This window comes from Lingula anatina, chromosome 6 (assembly GCF_051362555.1).
Source record: "Lingula anatina isolate TDL-2025a chromosome 6, LinAna3.0, whole genome shotgun sequence".
Lineage (NCBI taxonomy): Eukaryota > Metazoa > Brachiopoda > Lingulata > Lingulida > Lingulidae > Lingula > Lingula anatina.
Window position 1 is genome coordinate 10,752,293 of NC_141772.1, and position 21,364 is coordinate 10,773,656.

At 37.3% G+C, this 21,364-nt stretch overlaps 1 protein-coding gene across 1 annotated transcript; it reads left to right on the plus strand.

Annotated features, from left to right (window-relative positions):
- The first annotated feature begins 2,707 nt into the window (after positions 1-2,707).
- Positions 2,708-18,911, plus strand: LOC106179915 (sushi domain-containing protein 2). The gene is made up of 17 exons (XM_087016249.1): positions 2,708-2,998; positions 8,426-8,716; positions 10,315-10,428; positions 10,817-10,979; positions 11,417-11,674; positions 12,692-12,824; positions 13,133-13,306; positions 13,515-13,934; positions 14,250-14,521; positions 15,410-15,553; positions 15,764-15,925; positions 16,241-16,372; positions 16,635-16,760; positions 17,024-17,275; positions 17,560-17,742; positions 17,900-17,935; positions 18,308-18,911. Exons 1-17 carry the CDS (start codon positions 2,729-2,731, stop codon positions 18,418-18,420), a joined length of 3,243 nt encoding a protein of 1,080 aa, XP_086872375.1. The 5' UTR covers positions 2,708-2,728; the 3' UTR covers positions 18,421-18,911.
- The last annotated feature ends 2,453 nt before the right edge of the window (positions 18,912-21,364 follow it).

The following is a 21,364-nucleotide window of genomic DNA, read 5'->3' on the forward strand; positions in this document are numbered from 1 at the left end:
TTTGCGATATGTTATTTAATCCATTGGCATGTACATCAGCTTTTAACGTCTTCTCACAGTTATTCGTCATATTCATATTAAACCACTCATAAACGACTGAAACAATTAATTTAAAGAAGCTTTCATGTTGGGTATTTAAAACAAATCCTTGCGTTTTTTTCTTTATGTTCTGCATGTTTATTTTCTATTTCTTGTTATTTCGATGCTGCTTATTGAAGAAAAAAATCATAAACTACCAACGTTTCAACACAGTTTATTACACAAAGTCGATGCTTTTTTAACATTATATGATATCACATTAGGAATTCACTTTCTCTTTAGACTCAAAAGAATCTTTCTTACATATATGAGGTTACGTGTATGCCCATGTCATTTGGTCTTGTCTAATTCATTAAAAGCATCTAACACAACAAGGGCTTTTATAAAAGATGTAGTTATTAAGATTTGATACCATTTACCAGGACGACAGATTGATTTTCCACAGATATTCACAGATATGTCTCTAGATAAATAGACAGTCATTTTGGTATGAAGTCAAAAATGTCCACAATAATAACTGCGGCCCTGGTAGAGTGTAGTCATTTGGTAATTCTGATAGAAAACTAAAACTGAAACTGAAACTGCGTCTTATAAACCTCGTATTATAATTAACTCGCAATATTTACGTGAAGAATACTATGAATTAAAGATATTAATCAATCAAAGACAAAAAATTACACTTATGAAAATTTCGTAATTTATAACGTTATGCATAGAATTCTTAAATTCCAAATATTAGTTAAGAAAATTCATAGATGGTTAATACTGATATTAAACTTTTCACTTTCTACACAAAATTGAGGGTAAACCTCACAAAGCATTCACCCACACTATGGCCTCCCTCCGCGTGTGTTTTGATGAGACTGAGAAATATTCACCAATGCACCAGTTATGGTATCAGTCTCATCATAACATGTATCGTTGCGATAGCAAATGCGTTGCGATAGCAAGTGGGCATAGGTATTACACTCGCAAATAGCGATCGATCGCAATGTGTGCGTGCGGTCGCAAACAGCGATGCTCGTGAGATAGTGATCACTAAATGCCTTGGTGTGCCATATACCAAATAATGCACTGCCCACGATCCTGATATGCACGACAGCATGCCGATATACTACTCAGCAGACAAGCCAGTCCCTTCAAAATATGTCAAGGACCAGAGGCCTTCCTAATGGTTAGAAGTGTAGCAATTTAGGGGGAGAAAACACCAGGCACGACCGGGATTCGAACCCGGTGTAACGTGAAAATCTAACTCCCATGAAAATCTGACTCCCCCAGTCAAAATTTCATAATGAAAATCTGACTCCCCCCATGGAATTTGACTCACCCTCACAAATTTTTTAAATTTTATTTGAGTATATAACTTTTGTCTTGTAGTATGCATAATGGAGGATACATAGGCACTTTTTGTTAGTTTGCAGGTGAATTTTTTCATAAGAGAATTAAAAATGTGTATTTTTCCACCCAATGACTCCTGTGAAAAGGCTATGGGAGTCCAAATCCTACAGGTAGTAAGATGAAAAGTTGTTTTAAAAATTATTAATTTTCACCAAAATTTTCATTTTCAACACCAAACTTTCAAATACTGACAATATATATGTCAACATTAAAGCAAAGGTATGGTGACTAAATATAAAATATGACCTTTTCTTCATGGGACTCCAATTCCCATGGGTATAAATATGAAGATTCTTCATGTTTTTTTTTTTTTTTATTTTTGCACCCAATATTTTACCACCAAACTTCCAAATATTTCCAATATATTTTGCATTAAGTATAATGGGGAAAGATGTTGAAATGATCACCAAATATCAAATAAATAGCTTCTTCATAAGCACACTTTAAATTTTCTTATTTTCTCATTAAAATTCTCACCTGCAAACTAACAAAAAGTGCCAATGTATCCTACATTATGCATACTACACTATAAAAGTCATATACTCAAATAAAAAAAGATTTATAAATTTCTGTGGGGGAGTCAATATTTCATGGGGGGAGTCACATTTTCATAATAAAAATTTGACTTGGGAGTCACATTTTAGGGGAGTCACATTTTCATGGTACACCGGGACTCTCGAAAACCATGCGACTGCTCTAACCAACTGAGCTACCGAGCCCGGACCAACCACGGCCAGCAACTACAGTAGTTATAAATTGTTCCGAAATGAAAGAGACGACTTACAAAAAAATTGGTACAAATAAGCGTGGTTAGCCGTCTCCAATATTTATAATTTAGGATATTTAAACACAATCTATAAACATAAATATTAATTACACTCGCAAATATAAAAATGGTTTGAAACAATATTGAGGCAGTCCTTATCATTGCGCAGATATCAGCCACTAATGATTAGGTAAATACTGGTAGGTCAGATTGTTTTGTTGTCTAACATTAGATCATTGTTGAATGAATCAGTGGTCAAAAACGAGGCTGTGTGGTCTTCTTGGAATTGTACAGAGGGATCCGAAATGTTTTTTATTTTTCTAAACTTATTCATTCATTTGGGCTCTCATTATTCCCAGCATTAACTTTACTTTGCTCGTTTTATTCACTTAGCAACTTTTGAGAACACACCTCTGCCCTTTGCATTTTGAAAGAATTGTTAACATTTTTTTACACATCGTTAATCACCCAAGTACAATACGGTACAATAAGTTACGGTATTTTTAGGCACCTGATTTACAGTCAATGTCAAAAACGAGAAGCGGTGTGGTTGTAGGATTACACAGGCTGTGGGTAGAGATAATGGAGACCTGGCACCTGAAACATACCATAGTGATTTTCCTTCTTTTACACCTGAAACGGAGTTTGACATCCGCACAAACAGAAGGTATCCTTTACCCGCATGGCACAAATACCGGAGACGTCACCGCCCCGGTGAATGATGACGGCAGCACGTCCGCCATTTCGCTGTCCATAGGGTTTCCATACTTTGACCAACTTCACACCAGCCTTTATGTAAGTTGAATGTTTTATCATCTCTGCAAGAATATTTATTTAGCAGCACTGTGATTTTTATTTCTATTTTAGCGTTTATATTCCATGATGTCCCTTAGTAAAATATCAGTCCTGCTGCAAATTCACAGCAAGTTTGCAGCAAATTTTCTGCAAAATGGCTGCAAATTAGCAGGATAACTTTTTTTCTTGCAAACTCCTGCAAACGTTTAGTTTGCAGCAATATTGCTGCTATATTGCTGCAATATTGCTGCAAGCTTTTAGTTGAAACCTGTCTTGGGCAGAGGTTCACGTTGTATATTGTTGTTTCAACGCATGCCAGTGAAGGCCCATTTAGAGTAAAAGAAAAACCGCATGCGTGGTTTTTGGATGAAATTGTCATCGACTGGAGTTGGAAAAAGCGAATGGAGTATCACTAAAATGCCGAGTCAGACCAAGGACTTATAAGTAGCTTTTTACTCGACAGAATTAAACTCAATTGGTTTTTAATGTAAAAGTAAAAAAAGTATTTTTCTCCTGAAGGGCGTGATGTGACATTTTTTTTTCTGCTTAAAATTAAACATGGCACTTTTTCTGAGCTTCTTTGAAAAATCAGAACATATTTAGTAACAATTACACAGCAAAAGTATTTAATGTAAAAGTGAAAAGTATGTCTACAGTACTTCTTTTACAAGAAATCATTTTTTTTCTGTGTTATATTAAATGTTGCAGTGTTTTTCTGTTCGGTTGTTTATGGGTTACGAACTAAATTATGTTGAGCTAGATGTCTAAAACTTCTTGGTCAACAGTGAGCTAAGCTGAAAATGATATAACTAAAATCCATTTTGTATATAGCACGATAACACTATGGAAAACCATAAAACGATAGTTCATGGCGAAGCTAGTGTGTGTCCGCTTTAACACACTTTGATCTCAGAGGCCACGTGCCTGTGTTTAAGATTCAAGGCAAGACAGCCTCTATTTGCTCACTGTGTCCTAGTACATGTAGTGTTGGCCTCGTTTAACATGGCTTTATCTAACATACGCTGGTGATGGTAGGGGAGACCGGGGCTAGTTGGACCCCGGGGTAAGTTGGCCCCCCATTAAGTTTCTTTAATAAAGTTACTTCAAGATGCTAAATTATTTCATTTGGACTCACTGCTGACGCTTTCTTAGCACTATTGGATACGGACAATTTACAGAATTATGTGATCAGTTCTTTTACCCGATAGTTACTTTGTCATAAATTGATGGGGGTCCAACTAGCCCCGGTCTCCCCTACTTGTCTTTGCAAGTTAAATACATGTATCTCTGTTGTTTATTTGGTGACCTCGTTTACTTAAGTCGGTGCTTCGAATTCCTAAGCCAGACTGAAATATATGATAACATCCAGAACGAATGTATATACAAATCCAGTGGCGCATTTGTGGAGGCGGGGTGTCAAGGTGTCCTAACCCCTGCTCCTTCGATATCTGAAAAAAAATCACACCAATGGCCCCCTCTTGAAATTAGAATTTTGACTAGCTGAATCATAGGGTGCATTCCCAGAAATTTAGATCGATCCAGAGATTTAGATTTAGATCGACCTATTCCCCTGGGGTTTCACGCTAAATTGCAGTCAGCCGAGCGCGCACCATAGTTAATTACCTCCTTACAGCTTTTAGTAGGCGGGACAGAGGCTTAAGCCGGCTAAGCTGACAGTAATCTAGTGAGACTCCCCACAGGGATAGATCGATCTAAAATCTATGGGAATGGGGTCATAGTTCTAAACCGTACCTAAAATGCCAAAATAATGCCGAACCCCATGCAAGGGGGGGGCGGGGCAGGTCTACGCATCCACGGTCCTTTCCCCCCCACCCAGAGTTTGGATTACAAGACAAGGCTTGTTGGCTTTCAGTCCAGATGGATATGTATTGATAAAGTGGGCCAAGGTTCATGTATCTGACGAGAGAACACGCCCATGAAATATATTTACATGATATGGGATCTGGGCTCATAATACTGACAAGCAGTTATTAAATAATAATCAGGGCTCTAGAAAAACAGAACGTCTGTCATTATCAAATTTGAATACAGAGTCCAACTCTGCACACAGAGTGAGCACGCTGTTCTTATTTGTTCGGGTAAACTCGGAGCGACCCCTATCGTGTAGGGAAGAGTATTTAACGCTCTGTTGGCTCGTCAGCAGTCAGATTTCATCTCAGCATTCACATGTGCCAACGGAAGTTCATTACAAGTTTAATGTGGATTCAGTGCCAAGCGACTTCATGAATTCTAATGAAGTTTCTCTCAAAATTAATGCTTTGTTACAAAATATTCCTACCATGGATCTCACTCAATCAAATATTGATAATGTTTATAATGAATTTAAATCTGTGTTACTGAGTGAAATGAAAACCAAACTTCCTTATAGATCTGTGGGTGGTGGATGCACCTGGGCAAAGAAGTATTTCAGACCTAATAAAGAATGGTGGAACGAGGAGCTTCAAATAATGTGGGAAAATGTCAGGGATTCGGAACGCCTTTGGCCATCAGTGAAATCAAATAGTAGAATCTCTTTACAATTGAAAAATGATTATGTAAGCAAACGGCGTGATTTTGATCATGCTAAACAACGAGCAAAACGCCAGTTTTGGCGTAGATTGCAAGAAGAACTCTTACAAAAACAAACCAGTGATCCACGGAACTTCTGGAGAGACATCGGTCGCATTGGAATTCAGAAGGATAGAAAAAGCACCATTCCCATGGAAGTAGTGAGAGATGACGGAACTGTTTCCACGGATATCACTGAGGTTTTATTGAAATGGCAAGATGACTATGCAGGTCTATTCAGTGTGTCAGATAAAAATTGTGATAGTTTTGATAAATCTTTCTTAGACCAGGTTAATGAGAAACTTTATAGTTATAGACAGGGTGACCTTGATACACCAGATTTGAGTGCCAGTCTTAACACTGATATTACATTAAAAGAAGTTGAGTTTGCAGTTAATGGTGCTAAGTGTGGTAAAAGCCCCGGGCTTGATGACCTACCTTCGAAGTTTTTAAAAAACAATACAACAATTATATTTTTGTATAACCAATTTAAGTACTGTTTTGCTTATTCTGTTGTCCCTAGCGATTGGCTTAGGTCCGTCATTAATCCCATACCTAAAGGTAATGGTGTTAATTCATGCAATGCACTAGAATATAGAGGAATAACATTATCATCTAGCATATATAGATATACACATCTATTCTGAATAGGAGATTATCGAAGTGGGCCGAAGATAATGAAATAATAGTTGACGAGCAAAATGGTTTTAGACAAGACCGTGGGTGTTTAGATCACATGTATGTAATGACCAGTATTATAGAAAACAGTTTAAAGCTAAAGCAGAGCATATATGCGTGTTACATTGATGCAAGAAAAGCATTCGACAGAATTAATAGGTCTCTTTTATGGTACAAATTATTTAAACTAGGAATATGTGAAAATTTTATGAATTCCCTCCAGGCTCTATATGATAACCCAAAGTGCTGTGTTAGGGTAAATTACTATACAACAGGTTTCTTTGACATTGAAACTGGAGTAAAACAGGGGTGCTTGCTGTCACCTTTACTCTTTGACATTTATATTAATGATATGGTACATGATCTTAAAGCTCTGGGTAAGGGCATTAATGTAAATGATGAGCTGATTTCTTTGCTCCTTTATGCAGATGACGTTGTGCTTTTGGCCAAGAATGAGGAGGATTTACAGTCAATGCTTGATGTAGTGCACAAGTGGTGTTATAAATGGCAGTTGACTCTGAATGAGGACAAGACCCAGATAGTCCATTTTAGGTCGCCTAAAATACCTAGGACAAATTACGTATTTAAATGTGGCAATTTTCCAGTAAATATTGTTGAAAAATATAAATACTTGGGTATGTGGTATTTTGAGCACTTCGATGCGAATAAGACGGTATCATGTATAGCTAAGTCTGCAAGCAGAGCTCTAGGTCTTCTGATTGCAAAATGCAAGGCTTGTGGGGGCATGCCCTATGCATGCTTTACAAAATTATACGATGCACTTGTAGCTCCTGTGTTAGAATATGGTTCTGCTATATGGGGACTCCAGGAATTTAGTCAGATTAATGCTGTTTTCAATAGAGCTTGCAGGTATTTTTTGGGCGTGGGTAGGTACGCGCCAGTCGCTGCCACCCGTTCTGAAAAGGGATGGACTTCGCCTTTTGAAAAGCAGTTAATTAATGTGACAAATTTTTGGTGTGGATTAGTTAATATGGATTGTAATAGGTTAACTAAAAAGGTGTTTTTATGGAGTTTAAGTGTATCAAACAATGGAAAGAAAAATTGGATAACTAGGGTTAAAGACAAATTTAGTGATGTGGGAGTAAGCCACCTGTACTTAACTGACAATGATTTACTCAAAGCTAGTACACTTCATTGTGTTAGGGAGAGTGTAGCTTTTAAATGTGACTCCGACTTGTGGGCGAAACTATGGGATGATACCCCACGTAGAAATGGAGGTGGAAATAAGCTTAGGCTATTTAGATTGTTTAAGCAAGACTTGGTAGTTAGTGAATACGTTAAGAAACCAACTTTATCGCTCAAGTATCGGCAGGCATTGGCTAAACTGAGATGTGGCGTGGCCCCACTCAGAATAGAAACTGGACGGTATGAAAAACTTCCACTCCTGGAGAGAACGTGTGTACTCTGTGAATCAGGTTGTGTTGAGGATGAGATTCATTTCTTAATTAATTGTCCATTTTTTAATGATCATCGTACTGATTTAATTAGAACTGCTAAATGTTTTAAGCCGGATTTTGATTTATTGGATGAACAAAGCAAATTTCTTTTCCTGATTGATGATCCAAAAATGATTTTTAGCACTGCCAAAGCCTGTAGCCTTTTCTTGGGATTAAGAAGAAATTTTATGTATTTAAACTGTAATTAGTTTTTAGTCTCTCATAGTTCTCTACAGAACTGTCTCGTTGTAATGACTGTTTTAACTTTTATTGTTTTTTATTTTTTATCTTATCGGTGAGACTTTAATAAAATAAACTGAACATAATATGTAGTACGTGATCCGTTGCCGCGCGTGTGCATGAGATGTACTGGTATATGTGTCGTGTTTTGTCAAGAACTCCTTAATTTGTTTCCAGATGATTATCTTTTTGTCTTTTTGTGCCTGGACATGCTTCTAAAACTAGCAGGATTTTAAAGGGGTTGTATTATATTTTCTCGTAGTTTTTATCTGTCTGCCCATTATATATGCTTAAATAGTAATTTAAGCAATTAGACATTTTTTTATATATTTATCGTTTACTGAATTTACTTATTAACTATTCCATTCATTGATTGGTTTGTCTTTTAATTAATGTATCTATTCAGTCATTGTTTTTGTTTTTTTTGTTTTTTTTTTTTTGTACATATCTTTTATTTTTGCTTTATTTTTTAATTGATTATCAGGTCAATACCAATGGTGTCGTATCATTCCTGGGCACCGTCTCTACATATACACCTCAAGCCTTCCCTTTGGATTCCAACCGGAGGCTAATCGCCCCCTTCTGGGCTGACGTGGACACCAGAGAAAACCACGGAAGAGTCTTCTACCGACAGACGACAGATCGGTCCATACTTAACAGAGCCACGAGTGACATTAGAGCGGCGTTCGTGTCACAGTCCAAGTTCACGGCTTCCTGGGCCTTCGTCTGCACCTATGATGACGTCACCTACTTTGGCGGGAACTACCGGAGTAGTGTCAGTATACATAACACATAAAATTTTACTGACATATTTCTGGCACGAAGATAGATAGATAAATAGATATGATTTAGATATACCGGAAGATAGATTTAGATTTGTATTTAGTGGGATGCATTTGGTTTTATTTGTTCAAGACAAAATGATTGAGAGCAAATGTGTCCCTTCTTTTATTTTAAACATGTTGGAAACTGAAAGGTGGCCTTAATAATAATGATAATACTCCACATACAGAAGCAACAAATAATAAGATATGACAGATTTGACACCAGATCACGGCCCACAGAAGATTTTCACAATGCCTCAACTTGCAACATATATCTCAAAATTATGTGAACGTGGAGAAAATTTCTACCGCCCCCCTTCACAACAAAAAAGCATTTCGGGATAATATTTGTTAAATATGTTTTTATCGAAAGATGGCCTCAATGATATTTGATATATTATTTTACTCCCTGTATGTGAGCCACATAATCTGAATATGTTAGTTTTAGCTATTGGGCCACACTTTTTTATTTTTATGGATGACATCCTGCGCGCGCACCGATTTTCGTCCGTTCTCCAAAAAAAAAAAAACCCCAAGGAATTCGGTTGTGGCAAACGTCGTTATTGAATTTGCCGGAAAATGCAATCGGCAATCCTCGGCTAATTCTGCAAGCTCCATACTGTTATTGTCGACTGCGGAGACATCCGAGTAGTTCCGAGTGCGGAAAATGAGCTTTCTGCGCATGCGAATTATCACCACGTGGAAATATGGCCGCTTTGCCGTCAAATTCATCTCTAGCATTAATTTCAAAATACACGACAATTAAAGTCATAAAGAGGACGGGGGCCGTCGTTTTGGATTGGTTTGCCATTGATATTGGACATGGAGATATCACCTTTTTAAAATTATACGAAAGGCTGGCCGCGAACAGCGATGATCGCCCGGAAAATTTCAGTGACATTCTGTCCAAAGCAGCACATACCAGGTTTTGTTTGTAGCGAAAAAAGGGTCGACAAGAGCGTCGTGGTATTTGGTGGACTGAAGGTCGGACAGGCCACCCGATAGTTGGCTGCTACGTGTGAGTCGAAGTAGACAAAATGGCATCGACCGAAATTACCTTTTTTAGATTTGGTAGTAGGAAGCATAGGCCTATCTTTGCTTCATTTTTTTAACAATTCTGTGAAGTGTTTACAATGCTTTAATTTTCTGAGAGTACAAATAAAGACACGCTGTTTATTTGATATTTGTTTTATTGATTGTTATACCAACAGAATGCATGAAATAACCTTAAATAGATTTGGTAATATGCAGCATATATATTCATGACTTTTTACCTTTCTACGAAGTAGGCCCTATTCACAATGCTTTAATATTTTGAGAGCATGGATAAAGACATGTTGTTAGTTTGATACGTGTTTCTGTGGTAAATTAGTGTTTCCAGCTGTGTACTGAAAACATAAATTTTCTTAAGCATTTTTTTTTTTTGGACTGTTTTTTTTTTTCGCCCGCTCGCCCCGATTTTGGGGTCCCCAGAGGATGTCATCCATAAAATAAAAAAATGTGGCCTTGGTTTTAAAAAGCACCTTTAAATATGCAAATATGTTTTCAGACAAACACGTTCCAAGTGGTTTTGGTCACCGATGGCCGCCATTCGTTTGCCATATTTAATTACAAGGAAGTGACGTGGACCACGGGGACATCGCATCGGGAAACACCGGCACAGGTGGGTGGAGCATCGATTTATATTGATTTATGTTATCAATAAGATACCAAAAAACAATTGAAATGACAACGGCAATAATATTGTTCAATTCAGTCAATTGCGTACACAAATAATCGTTTTTATTGAAAATCAATGCTCAGCCCCTCAAATAGAAAAAAGACAGTTTAACACATCATATAACAGTAAAACAAACAAAATAAGTCAAAACCTAAAATTAGCAATACTTGCCATCATCTTCTATTCATATACAATTTGCATAATGTACATGTATATTAACCGAACAAGATTTTTTCAATCGTAAAAAAATTAAGAGTTTTAACTCTACATTTAAACATGTAAAAATCATTCTTTTCAAATTGAGGGTGATAACGGATTTATTTTTATTTAGGCGGGTTTTAATGCTGGTGACGGTCTCCGGTATTTCGTAGTGCCCGGATCAAGAACGCCCTCTATCGTCGACATAGAGAACACCACCAACGTCAACGTTCCCGGACGGTGGATATTCCGAGTAGACGACATCGGTGTTGAAGCCGGTGGCTGCAATGTGGGGGGTAAGTGTCACCGACTGACAGTTTATCTCTTTTACAATTACTTTTCATGTTGCAGTTGTTATTTGTTCAATTCTATTCGTCAATGTGTTGATTTATTTATTTCATTATTTATTTTAATCCGAAAAAATTGTCTTATAATTAAGTTATTTACTTATTTTTCTCACTTCATACTACATCTAGTTGGTGAAAACTTTGCAACCGTGGTCTTTAAATTAATTTTCTATTAATCTTGTTATCCACATATTAATATATAAGACATTCAGAAACAAAATACCTGTATATACTTCTTTAGTCAGACTATTCATTTCATTATCATTGGTAACTTGATTTTCTTTATTACTGATAAATTAAAATATAAGTTAGGAGACTGGTCTGTTAATATGTTATTATTTTATCTAAGTGAAATTTGTAATCATAATAAGCTCATGCATTTTCAGTTAAACTACGGATCTCCCCTGTTAAAGGAAACGCTTTAGGAGGTACCGAGATCCTAATCTCTGGTCCTTGCTTTTTTAACTCCACGGGCCAGTTTCTGTGCAAGTTTGATGACATTGTCGTCCCCGGTCACTTTGTCAACACACTGAGGGTCGCCTGCTACTCGCCGCCTTTGTTTAAGACCGGAAAATCGGAGGTGTCAGTACACGTGTCTCAGAATGGAGGGCAGAATTTTAGTCAAGGCAGCACGTTTGTTCCAGGTAAAGGGTGTTTTACTTTCTTGTCGTGAAAATAAGACTTTTTTCCAATTACTTACATGGTCATTCAGGGTATTTTTTATTGTGTATTCTTCAATTAAACAGCTTGATGTAATAACCAGTTTTCACATGTGGAGTATGTTTTGAATCTAGAATATTAGAGACCATTTCCAGAGTCTAACTATCTCCGTGGGGATTCTCGCTTTATTGCATTTAACTTAGGCGGCTTATATGTGTGTCACGCCTGCTGAGGCTTATTCTAGGGAGCATTAACTATCGTTTAGAAGCTTTAGTGGGCATCCCAGACGTCTAAGCTGCTTGGACTGAAAGCAATTTAGCGAGGGGCCCCGTGGAGATGGACCGATCCTGTTGGATCAATCCAGGAATGGGAACCCAGTCTTAAATACAATATACTATATTGTTATAGATACAGTACAGGACATGTATACACCTGTTATTGTATAACCACATAGGCATTTGTTTGATGTAAAATTCTTATTTAAACGTCTTAATTATCTAACTATTGATTTCATTGTGCAAATAATGCCAGGATCACTTGTGAGATTGTGAAAGTAGCACGAAAATGCAGTAGTATCGAAGTAGCAAAGAAGCATTAACGCAGTAGTTGTGTGGAGCATATTTGCAGTAGAAATGCAGTATAACCTACTGCAATTCTACTCCAAAAAGTACATAGGTTTGTACAGAAAGGAGCATTAATGCAGTAGATTAGCAGCATGATAGAAGCATGTTTCAAATATGCTAATTAGCTCCCAAATCGAAGCAGATTTGAGGCATGTTTGCAGTATGATTGCAGTTAGTCTACTGCGCTGGAGTATCTACTGCGTTTTTGTGCGGGGTACCTCATAGATTGATTGATAAGTGAATAAATTATTTATATAAAAAGAGTGTAAGGCACAGAGCAAAACTGAACAAATTTGATCAAACATGTAAATGATGTAGGAAGTTTCAGTAATGAGCTTATGTGAAGGGTGGCGTATTATACAAGTATTACTTTTCTAGACATGGATGCGATAGGTGACCCTAAAATTGTTCGAGTTGATGAGGAAAAGTGGGACAAGGGTCCCTATGTGATCCAGTGGGACCCGACAGAACTTCAAGCGTCGACGTTAGACCTGGACCTGCTCACTTACAGGTTGATTAATTAATTAATTATATTATATTATATTATATTATATTATATTATATTATATTATATTCTGTGATAATCATGCGCAATTTCATAAACAATGAGCTTTCAAAATAATCCGCGTACTTGATTAAATTGGAAAAATGTGTCTTGATAGATATTATTATTCTTCTCTTTTTGACCTTTTTCATCTGATGTACAATATGTCAGCTTCTCTTTTCCATATTTTAAAGGTGACATTTTTGTAAATAATACACCTTAAATTTTAAGAAATAAAAAATGTTTGAAATAATTAATTAGATGTTTTATTTCAGTGGAGGAAGTCTGGAGCTCCGTGAAAAATGGATCAGTATTGCCACAAATATATCAAACAATGGTACTGAAGACTTAGACGACCTCCTCAACAGGAAAGGGAACTTTGGTGATATAGCGGAATTCGGAGCTATTCGGCTAACTCCGGCAGGTTCTGCTTCAGGACCAAACTGCACGTGAGCTGCATGTTTTATCAATTTTATTTTAAACATCTACAGCGCATCATTGACTGCTCTTTCTCTCATTCTCTCTACAAAAATAAGGCATGTTTTAGCCCTAACGTCCTTCTAATTACTTTTTTATATTTATTTAAAATAACGGAAATAGACTTTCTTTGAGTAATGATTTCGGACCTTTACACATATTTTTCTTTATACATAACAGAGCAGCTGCCATATGGTCGGATATCCATGTAGTACAGTGGTACATGAATGCCTACATAGCAACCAAAATAAAGCAAGGCACGCAAAACCAGCGTAAAAGAAGTATCATCGATGGTCTGACAAAAGCCGTGGACTACATAGGAGGCAGAATAAAACAAGTAGCACAAGAAAAATGGACTGACGTCAAAGACAAAGTGAAAAATATTTTCAGAAATGTGAACAAGCAGATGTGTCAGGCTTGGTTCGACAGTGATTCCAAAAAGCCGTTGCCCACAGATCTTCCTCCGTGCCCCGTCACGCTTCGCCAGGCCAGCAGAGACCGTGGTACCTTCTCGGAGGACCCCGCCTGCAGAAGGGGTGACCCAGATAGCTGTGGTTTTCATCCTGGGGCGTCTAGTTGTTTTCGTTCAAACGTTTGTAGGTATGGGCTACTTTGTTTTTTGGCGGTTTCTTTCCTGTACCTCCCTTAATGGAAAGGTGTTCTTCTCAGCACTCCCCACTGCGCGTTTTTTCTAAAAAATAATAAAGAAACTAATTACAGGAGAGCAGCTTTTTACCAGTGTTAATTCTGTGCCCTGTTCTCCTTTCATTGTTTATCTGAAATAAACACAGGTGGTGAGTTTGTTTTCTGGATATAGTTTATATTGAGGCCTACTTGTGGTATCTTCCTGAAAATTTCGCCTCAAATTGACTTTGACCAAATGCGTTTTTTTTTTTTTTTCAATAAACACCTTAGTCCCTCTGGCGCCGGTCAGCAATGCTGTTACAATAGTGAAGGATCTTTGCTCAACGTCGCCGATGGTCAGCTGGGCGGTGGAACACTGGACAGATACCACTACAAGGGCTGTGAAGGGACGAAAATTGTTCCGATCCTCGGCCATTTTGCTGTTGATGTCGTGCCGTATTATCTCTGTTGCAAGTACTCGGGAGATGAACAGCTGTGTCAGGACACGTACATGGGGAGACGACCCTCTGATGATGGAAGCAGATACCGCCCACCAAGACCAGGTGCATGTTATATATACGTGTAATTGTTCTAAGTACTGTATACTTCAGATAATTTTATTTTCTCTGGTAATTGATATTATCATGTCAGTAATTGCTCGTTTCGGGAAAATGCAGTTTACCTGTTTTAGGCCGCATTCACATCGAGTTAAGCCATGGCTCTACAAAGCCACGACATAAATATGGCGGACGTACATGAAAGGAAAAATACACTTAATCTTTTAATAGTCTCTCCGGCTCTCACACGCATCCCCATGTGTCGTCCCAATAGAGCCGAGATTTAATGACTGTACCCCCGCAGGGAGGACACTTGAGGAGGCGTGTGAGAGGCGGAGAGACCTTTAAAAGATTAGGCGGTTTTCCTTTCATGTACGTCCGCCATATTTAGGTCGTGGCTTTGTAGAGCCATGGCTCAACTCGATGTAAATGCGGCCAAAGCGATCTAACTAATCAATTAATCAACTGATTTATTAATTCAGTGAGTCACAAATCTGTTAATTGTTTCTTTTGTTATTCTTTTTTATTGGAACATTTATTAAAAATAAGGGCTTTAAGGTTTGGCATTTGTAAAAAATATGCTTAAATCAGTATTGGGGTAGAGCTGTATAGGGTATACGATGCTTTGAACTATATACTCGTCGGTCTAGATGTACGTGTGAGGTCTAACACCCCATTTCCATAGATTAGATGGACCTACTTTAGATCGACCTAACTCCCTGGGGGTTCACGCTAAATAGCTGTCAGCCGGGCGGACACGAAAGTTAATTACCTCCTTACAACTTGTAGTAGGCGGGACGGACATTTAAGTCGGATTATCTGAAAGTAATCTAGTGAGACTCCCCGCGGGGATAGATCGATCTAAAATCTATGGGAATAGAGCCTAATTTTCAGCTGTCGGTAACGGAGACCCCCACTTCATCACGTTGGACGGTTTGCGATACACGTTTAATGGAGCTGGTGAATACACCCTTGTGAAGACCAACGATGATTCCTTTACCATGCAGGGCAGAGCGGAGACAGTACAAAATGCTGGCGGTAGGGGAATGACGGAATGGAATATTAGTTGTCATTTTCAAAATTTAGAACGAAATAATTGAGAGTTTAATTAACATTCATAGCACAACCAAACTCTATTATCGTGAAATCCCCAGGATAGATAATGAAATGTTTTCTTAAAAAAACGTCCTATAAGCATCCGCCCCATAGGTCAACATTCAATATGGCGTAATTCTGTATAATCCGTAGGTGGCAGTCCCACCGCCACTGGGTGGACTGCTTTTGCGTTCAAAGGGTCAAACGGCAGCACGGTGGAAGTCAAGACCAGCTTGCTGAGAGTAATCGACGTGCTAGTGGACGGAGTCAGAATTGATTTTGATGAACTTGGAGACAGGGTGACAAATTACGAAGGTAGAGACTTTAAATGCCATTCAACGGTAGCTGGTTTTAGTACCATTTCCCTCTGTCTATCTGTCTCACGTTCTATGTATGTCTCTCTTTGTAATTTTATAATAACTTTCATTGCGGCTTAATGATACCTTTATTTTCAGTATTCTCACGTTCATACCTTACAATACTATCTATTCTCATATTCCATATATTTATATATATAGTTGTTCGTTACTTGGAACAAATTTATCTGAGGAGGAGTACGAGTACGCGTCAAAAGACCCTATGGAGTTTTTAAATCAGAACTTAGTTATCAATTATTTTATTTTATTCCAGGTCTTACCATTGAACGAAACATGAACACGTCCGTCACGGAAGTGGACCTTAACAGTGATGGCGTCTCCCTCACTGTGACACACGTAGCGGGGATTTTTAATTTCATGCTGCTCCTACCTGAGTCTATGAAGAGTATGTTTGGTTTAAATCATTATATAAGTGTTTGCTCTTTTCCAAAGTTTCAAAATCAGCTCGTGATGCACAGAGAACTCAAAGTAGCTTAATGCTGAAGTAGACAATTAATACGTAGTCTAGTGCCAGGTTCTGTTATGACGGTACCTGTATAAGCTTGTATTTTCACGTGTCAGTTTGCTACGCATGATATTGTCGTTTACTGCAAAGGTGAGTCTGTGTGTTACAAAGTAAAATTTAATAATATTGCTTTTAATTACAGATAAGACAGAGGGGTTATTGGGTACCTGGAATGACAATTCAGAAGATGATCTGGTGGCGTCCTCTGGCATCATACTACAACACAATTCCAGTACCAGAGATATTCATTACAACTTTGGAGAAACATGTTAGTTGCACTTTGTATGTTATAGTCAAATTACGAATGAAAATTGGGACATTGTACAGTGCAGGAATCCAGCGTTCCAAGATGTCGATTTCAGAATCATTAGGGTCTTTACGCAGCAATATGGTTTCGTTTATGAAAGCACATTCAAAAGCTTCTGTATATACCTCACTGGAGATGTATATCTCCGTATTTTCATCTTATCTTACCTGCCAAACTAACATGGTATTTTGGGTCATTTGATAAAATGCATGTTTTTCGTCCAGGGAGAACCTCGTCTGCAACAACCCTGTTTACATACGAGATTGGAACAAATCATTCCACGTACCAGAATACCAGTTTTGTGCCCCTATTCGAGGTCTCCCTCTCATCAGCAAACACCACCGAACTCTATCTTATCTGTGGAGACAACGACCAATGTATTTTTGATTACGTCTCAACCGGAAACACCGACATTGCCCAGGCGACCAAGAATAGTGTTGAGGACTATGCTACAGCTGTCACTGACACGGAACCAGGTATGCATAAGTTGTTTTTATTTTAACAGTTTTTACCAGCATATCCCTTTGCACCCGAAGTTATGTGAGGAATTTACAGCTGACTCCCCGAAAAGAATATGTGTGTGTGTGTGTGTGTGTGTGTGTGTGTGTGTGTGTGTGTGTGATCCAATTCTGACTGCATAGCGTCGTAGCTCGTTAACCAATTGATAGATTTTTTTTGTCTGACCTTACAATTAGATACTCAGATTCTCCACATGTTGTTTGTGCTTGTATGGAAAACTGATTGTTAAATCATCCACTAGTTGTGCTATGTCCACGACTTGAGACGCCACCAAATGGTCAGAAGACTGTGACCAGTGGTTACACGGTCGGAGCTGAAGTGACCTTTGCCTGCGACAACGGCTATATTTTACAAGGATCAGCCAATAGAACTTGTCTTTCTACTGGTCTGTGGAACGGCGAGAACAGCTCATGCCAATATGATGGTAAGTAAGAGTGTTGGTTTCATTTCTGCAATGTTCCTCCGTTGAAAAAGTATTGCTTGGCGTTTTTAATCGAGAAACATGATTGTGAATATACTATTTGTCTTTTCTTTTTTTTTTTCTTTCTTTATAAATATCCGATTTCTGTCACCTTTCACAGGTTCCTCTTCCAACAACGAAGTCGTGAATGGAACAGGTACGGAGAGCAATTGAAATGCACATGCGCACTCTTATTAATTAAGAAAACACACGCACTTACACGTATCAGTATTGATATTTTTGTTTGTTTGCTTTATTTTTACAACAAATATATTTGAAATACACTTAACCGAAACACGCACCACTAAACTATGAATATTAATATTTATAACCATTACACTCATCAAACGAGCCTTCTTTTTTCTGTCTATATATTAGAAACTATGGGGGCCTAACGCTGTCACGTACTGTAGTTTTCCACATAAATAAAGAATATAAATATATTTCTGAAAAACTCTGCTTATGTTTTATTTGGAAAACTTCGTGGCAGCCTTAGGCCACCATAGATGACCATTTCTTGGTATTTCAGGACTCGGCTTGAACGTCATAATTCCCATTGCGTTTGCGGCAGCAGCTTGTTTGGTGCTCATAATAACTGCCATAGTCTGTGTGGTTCGGAAGACTAAAATCGATTTTGTGTGAATTTTTGCCCAAATTTTCAAGGCAAAAGACCATATTATTTCCAGATTAAGTATAAATTTGAAGCTTACATGTTTAGGCCAATTTATGTTTTCATTGAGTTGACCTGGGTGACTTTATGAAGACAGCAACGTTTGAAGAGCTTCTTTGTAAGAACTAAGATTGCAGATAACGCTGTGTAATTATCAAGCCCGTTTAGTAGTTTAGTAATTTCGATAAAAAATGTATCTGTTTTAAAACTATAACATAAAACCTTATATACAACTCACTGCTTTAGATTTTTAGTAATAAGTTTAATAAACATTATTGTATGAATTATATAGTTTTGCCGGATGTCTTTAAAAGTGTTGGAAATATTTTCTAAATTTATTAATCTTTATAATAATAAATATTATAACAATAAATATTTGTAAGACTTTGAAACATATAGGATTTATAAAACATTAATATATATAATTGAAACAGTAATTATACTCCAAGAATTCGCTTATGTTATGTAAAATGTCAAAGAACTTGAACAAAGTCATGAATAAAACACTTTAAAATGTATCTTTTCAGCTCCTATTTGAATGGTTCATAAGCTTCTTTATGTATTAAGATAAATTTGTAGTTTGTTCCACTCAACCAGTGCAGCTATACAAAACGCTTTGTCACCGTATGACATTTTATTTCCATAAGTTTTTAGCCTATAGCTTTGTCAGTTTCCAGAAAAAAAGTTTGTCACCAGTTTTTGGGGTTCTTTGAGATATATCTCGTGATATTTAACCGGATCACTTGTATATGATAGAGATAGATTATAAAATGTGGCAGCTGTAAAATTTAAAATGAAATTCTAGCCCAAACTGGTAACCAGTGCAAAATAGCTTTTCAGTTGGATTAATGTTACAATCTCTAGGCTGTAAGATTAAAAACCGTGTCGAAATGTTCTGAATACGTAGTAATCGCATTATTTTATCATCGGGACATCCATATAGTAGTAGTACAGAATTGCAGTAATCCAGCCTACAGCAATTATAACAGCATATGGTTGATTCGGATATTTTCTTTTGGTGCAAGTATTCCGAATATTAATGATGTTGGGATCTAAATGTACATTGATAGTGTAAAATCATACTATACACCTTTATTACATTGGGAGGAGGTTTGGTACACTATTACCTTTTTTAAGTTGAAGGTTCAGTGCAAAGCACTTGTTGTGGGGACATGAATAATTAGAAGCCCAATTTTCTATCAATTTTCCGTCAATTATCTTAAATCCTCTGAAGTCTGATATGCAGTCAACAATAGTATTCGTTGACAAAACTGGATCATGAATATTACAAGATGTGTACGTTTCTGGGTGTCATCTGCACAAAATGAAATTTAAATGTGTGCACTATTTGTTCGGAAATTATATTTTAAATTTAGATATTTCAGGCGAACACATCACGTGATTATCATCAATCAACACTATTCAATGTTTTTCTCAAATCCGCTTCATTTCTTTTTAATAATGGGACCTTCAATAAATGCGGCCGTCATCGGCAAAATTTCGAACATCATGCTTGAGATTTAATTACTTAAATCGGCTTAGATCAACGAGACATAAATGTTTATTGTTTACTTGTTTATTATCCTAGCAACATAAGTATAACTTTGACCTTTGAGTCATGCACAAGGGGGGGTCCAAACCATTCATCATCCAAGTGATCGATGTGATGACACACAACTCCAGAACCTAGTATTAGTGGAACCTGTATTAATGGAGAACACCGGCCCTGTAGGGTGGTGGTGGTGGGGGGGGGGGAGAGTTCGAAGGAACATATCTTTTGTTTTAGCCATAAAAGGTACCCTCTGAATGAAAATGTGATCTAAGTGTTACAAATGTATATCCCATTTTTTAAATGGGATTGACTAATGGAGTAAATATTTATTTAAAGAAAAATGAACCCCCCTTTTGAAATTGCTTGCTGCAAACCTGAATACGTTTTAATTATTTTCAATCTGTCATTTTCGTTATTTAAGTTGGTGGTGTACAATGTGTAGTGCTCCGGAGGCAGCCCATGCACGATTCCTGCCAAAATACATGTACGTTTGTTAACCTACGTTGCCAAAATATATAGCACCAACGTCTCAGATGTGTATTACACAATTTGATTAATTTAAACTCCGTTCAAAATTATTATAAGAATGTCAGACATCAAAGTACATAAGCATAAGAGATTTGATGACTAAAATGTACAATTTGATTAGATTTTTTAGTCTAGAAACGGCTATTTGATAGACCGAGTATTGGGGGAGCATTACACTAAAGTCTATATTTCATGTCAGCTTCTCGTTTTTACTACTACTCAGAAACTAGGGTGAGACTAATCTTTATGAAAAAAACGGCAACCTGTGTCACAGGAATGGAGGTCCTATGAAAGATTGTCCGGTGTCCTATATGATTAGCATAGGTTAGGATTAGTCGGCATACAGTGTATTGGGTTTAGTATATGGGACGATTCTCACCTGTACACAAAAATGGGGAATGAACTGCAGACTACCATTCTTGTCACACTTTACCCAGCATCACGGGGGACTAGATGAAAGCAAAGAACATCGACTCTGGTAAAATTTATTATATTCATTTTTCCCATTACAATTTCTCTCCACAGAAACGAACAAAATAAATTTGTATCCAGTTGTCAAATTCCCTTCACCAAAGAGTTCGTTCAAATTACAATTGCTCAAGTATTGTTTAATTGACTATGAACAGTACGGTTCATAATCTTTAAAACTACCCGCACGAAAATGCAGTAGTATTGGAGTAGCAAAGAAGCATTAACGCAGTAGTGGTGTGGAGCATATTTGCAGTAGAAATGCAGTATAGCCTACTGCAATTCTACTTCAAAAATTACATAGGGTTGTACAGAGGAGGAGCATTAATGCAGTAGATTAGCAGCATGATAGAAGCATGTTTCAAATA

Excerpts from the sequence above, each read along its gene's own strand:
- LOC106179915 (XM_087016249.1), top strand. The coding sequence starts at position 2,729 with ATGTCAAAAACGAGAAGCGGTGTGGTTGTAGGATTACACAGGCTGTGG. Across the intron at positions 8,717-10,314 it reads GCGGGAACTACCGGAGTAGT|ACAAACACGTTCCAAGTGGT; the intron begins GTCAGTATACAT and ends ATATGTTTTCAG. Across the intron at positions 13,307-13,514 it reads GCTTCAGGACCAAACTGCAC|AGCAGCTGCCATATGGTCGG; the intron begins GTGAGCTGCATG and ends TATACATAACAG.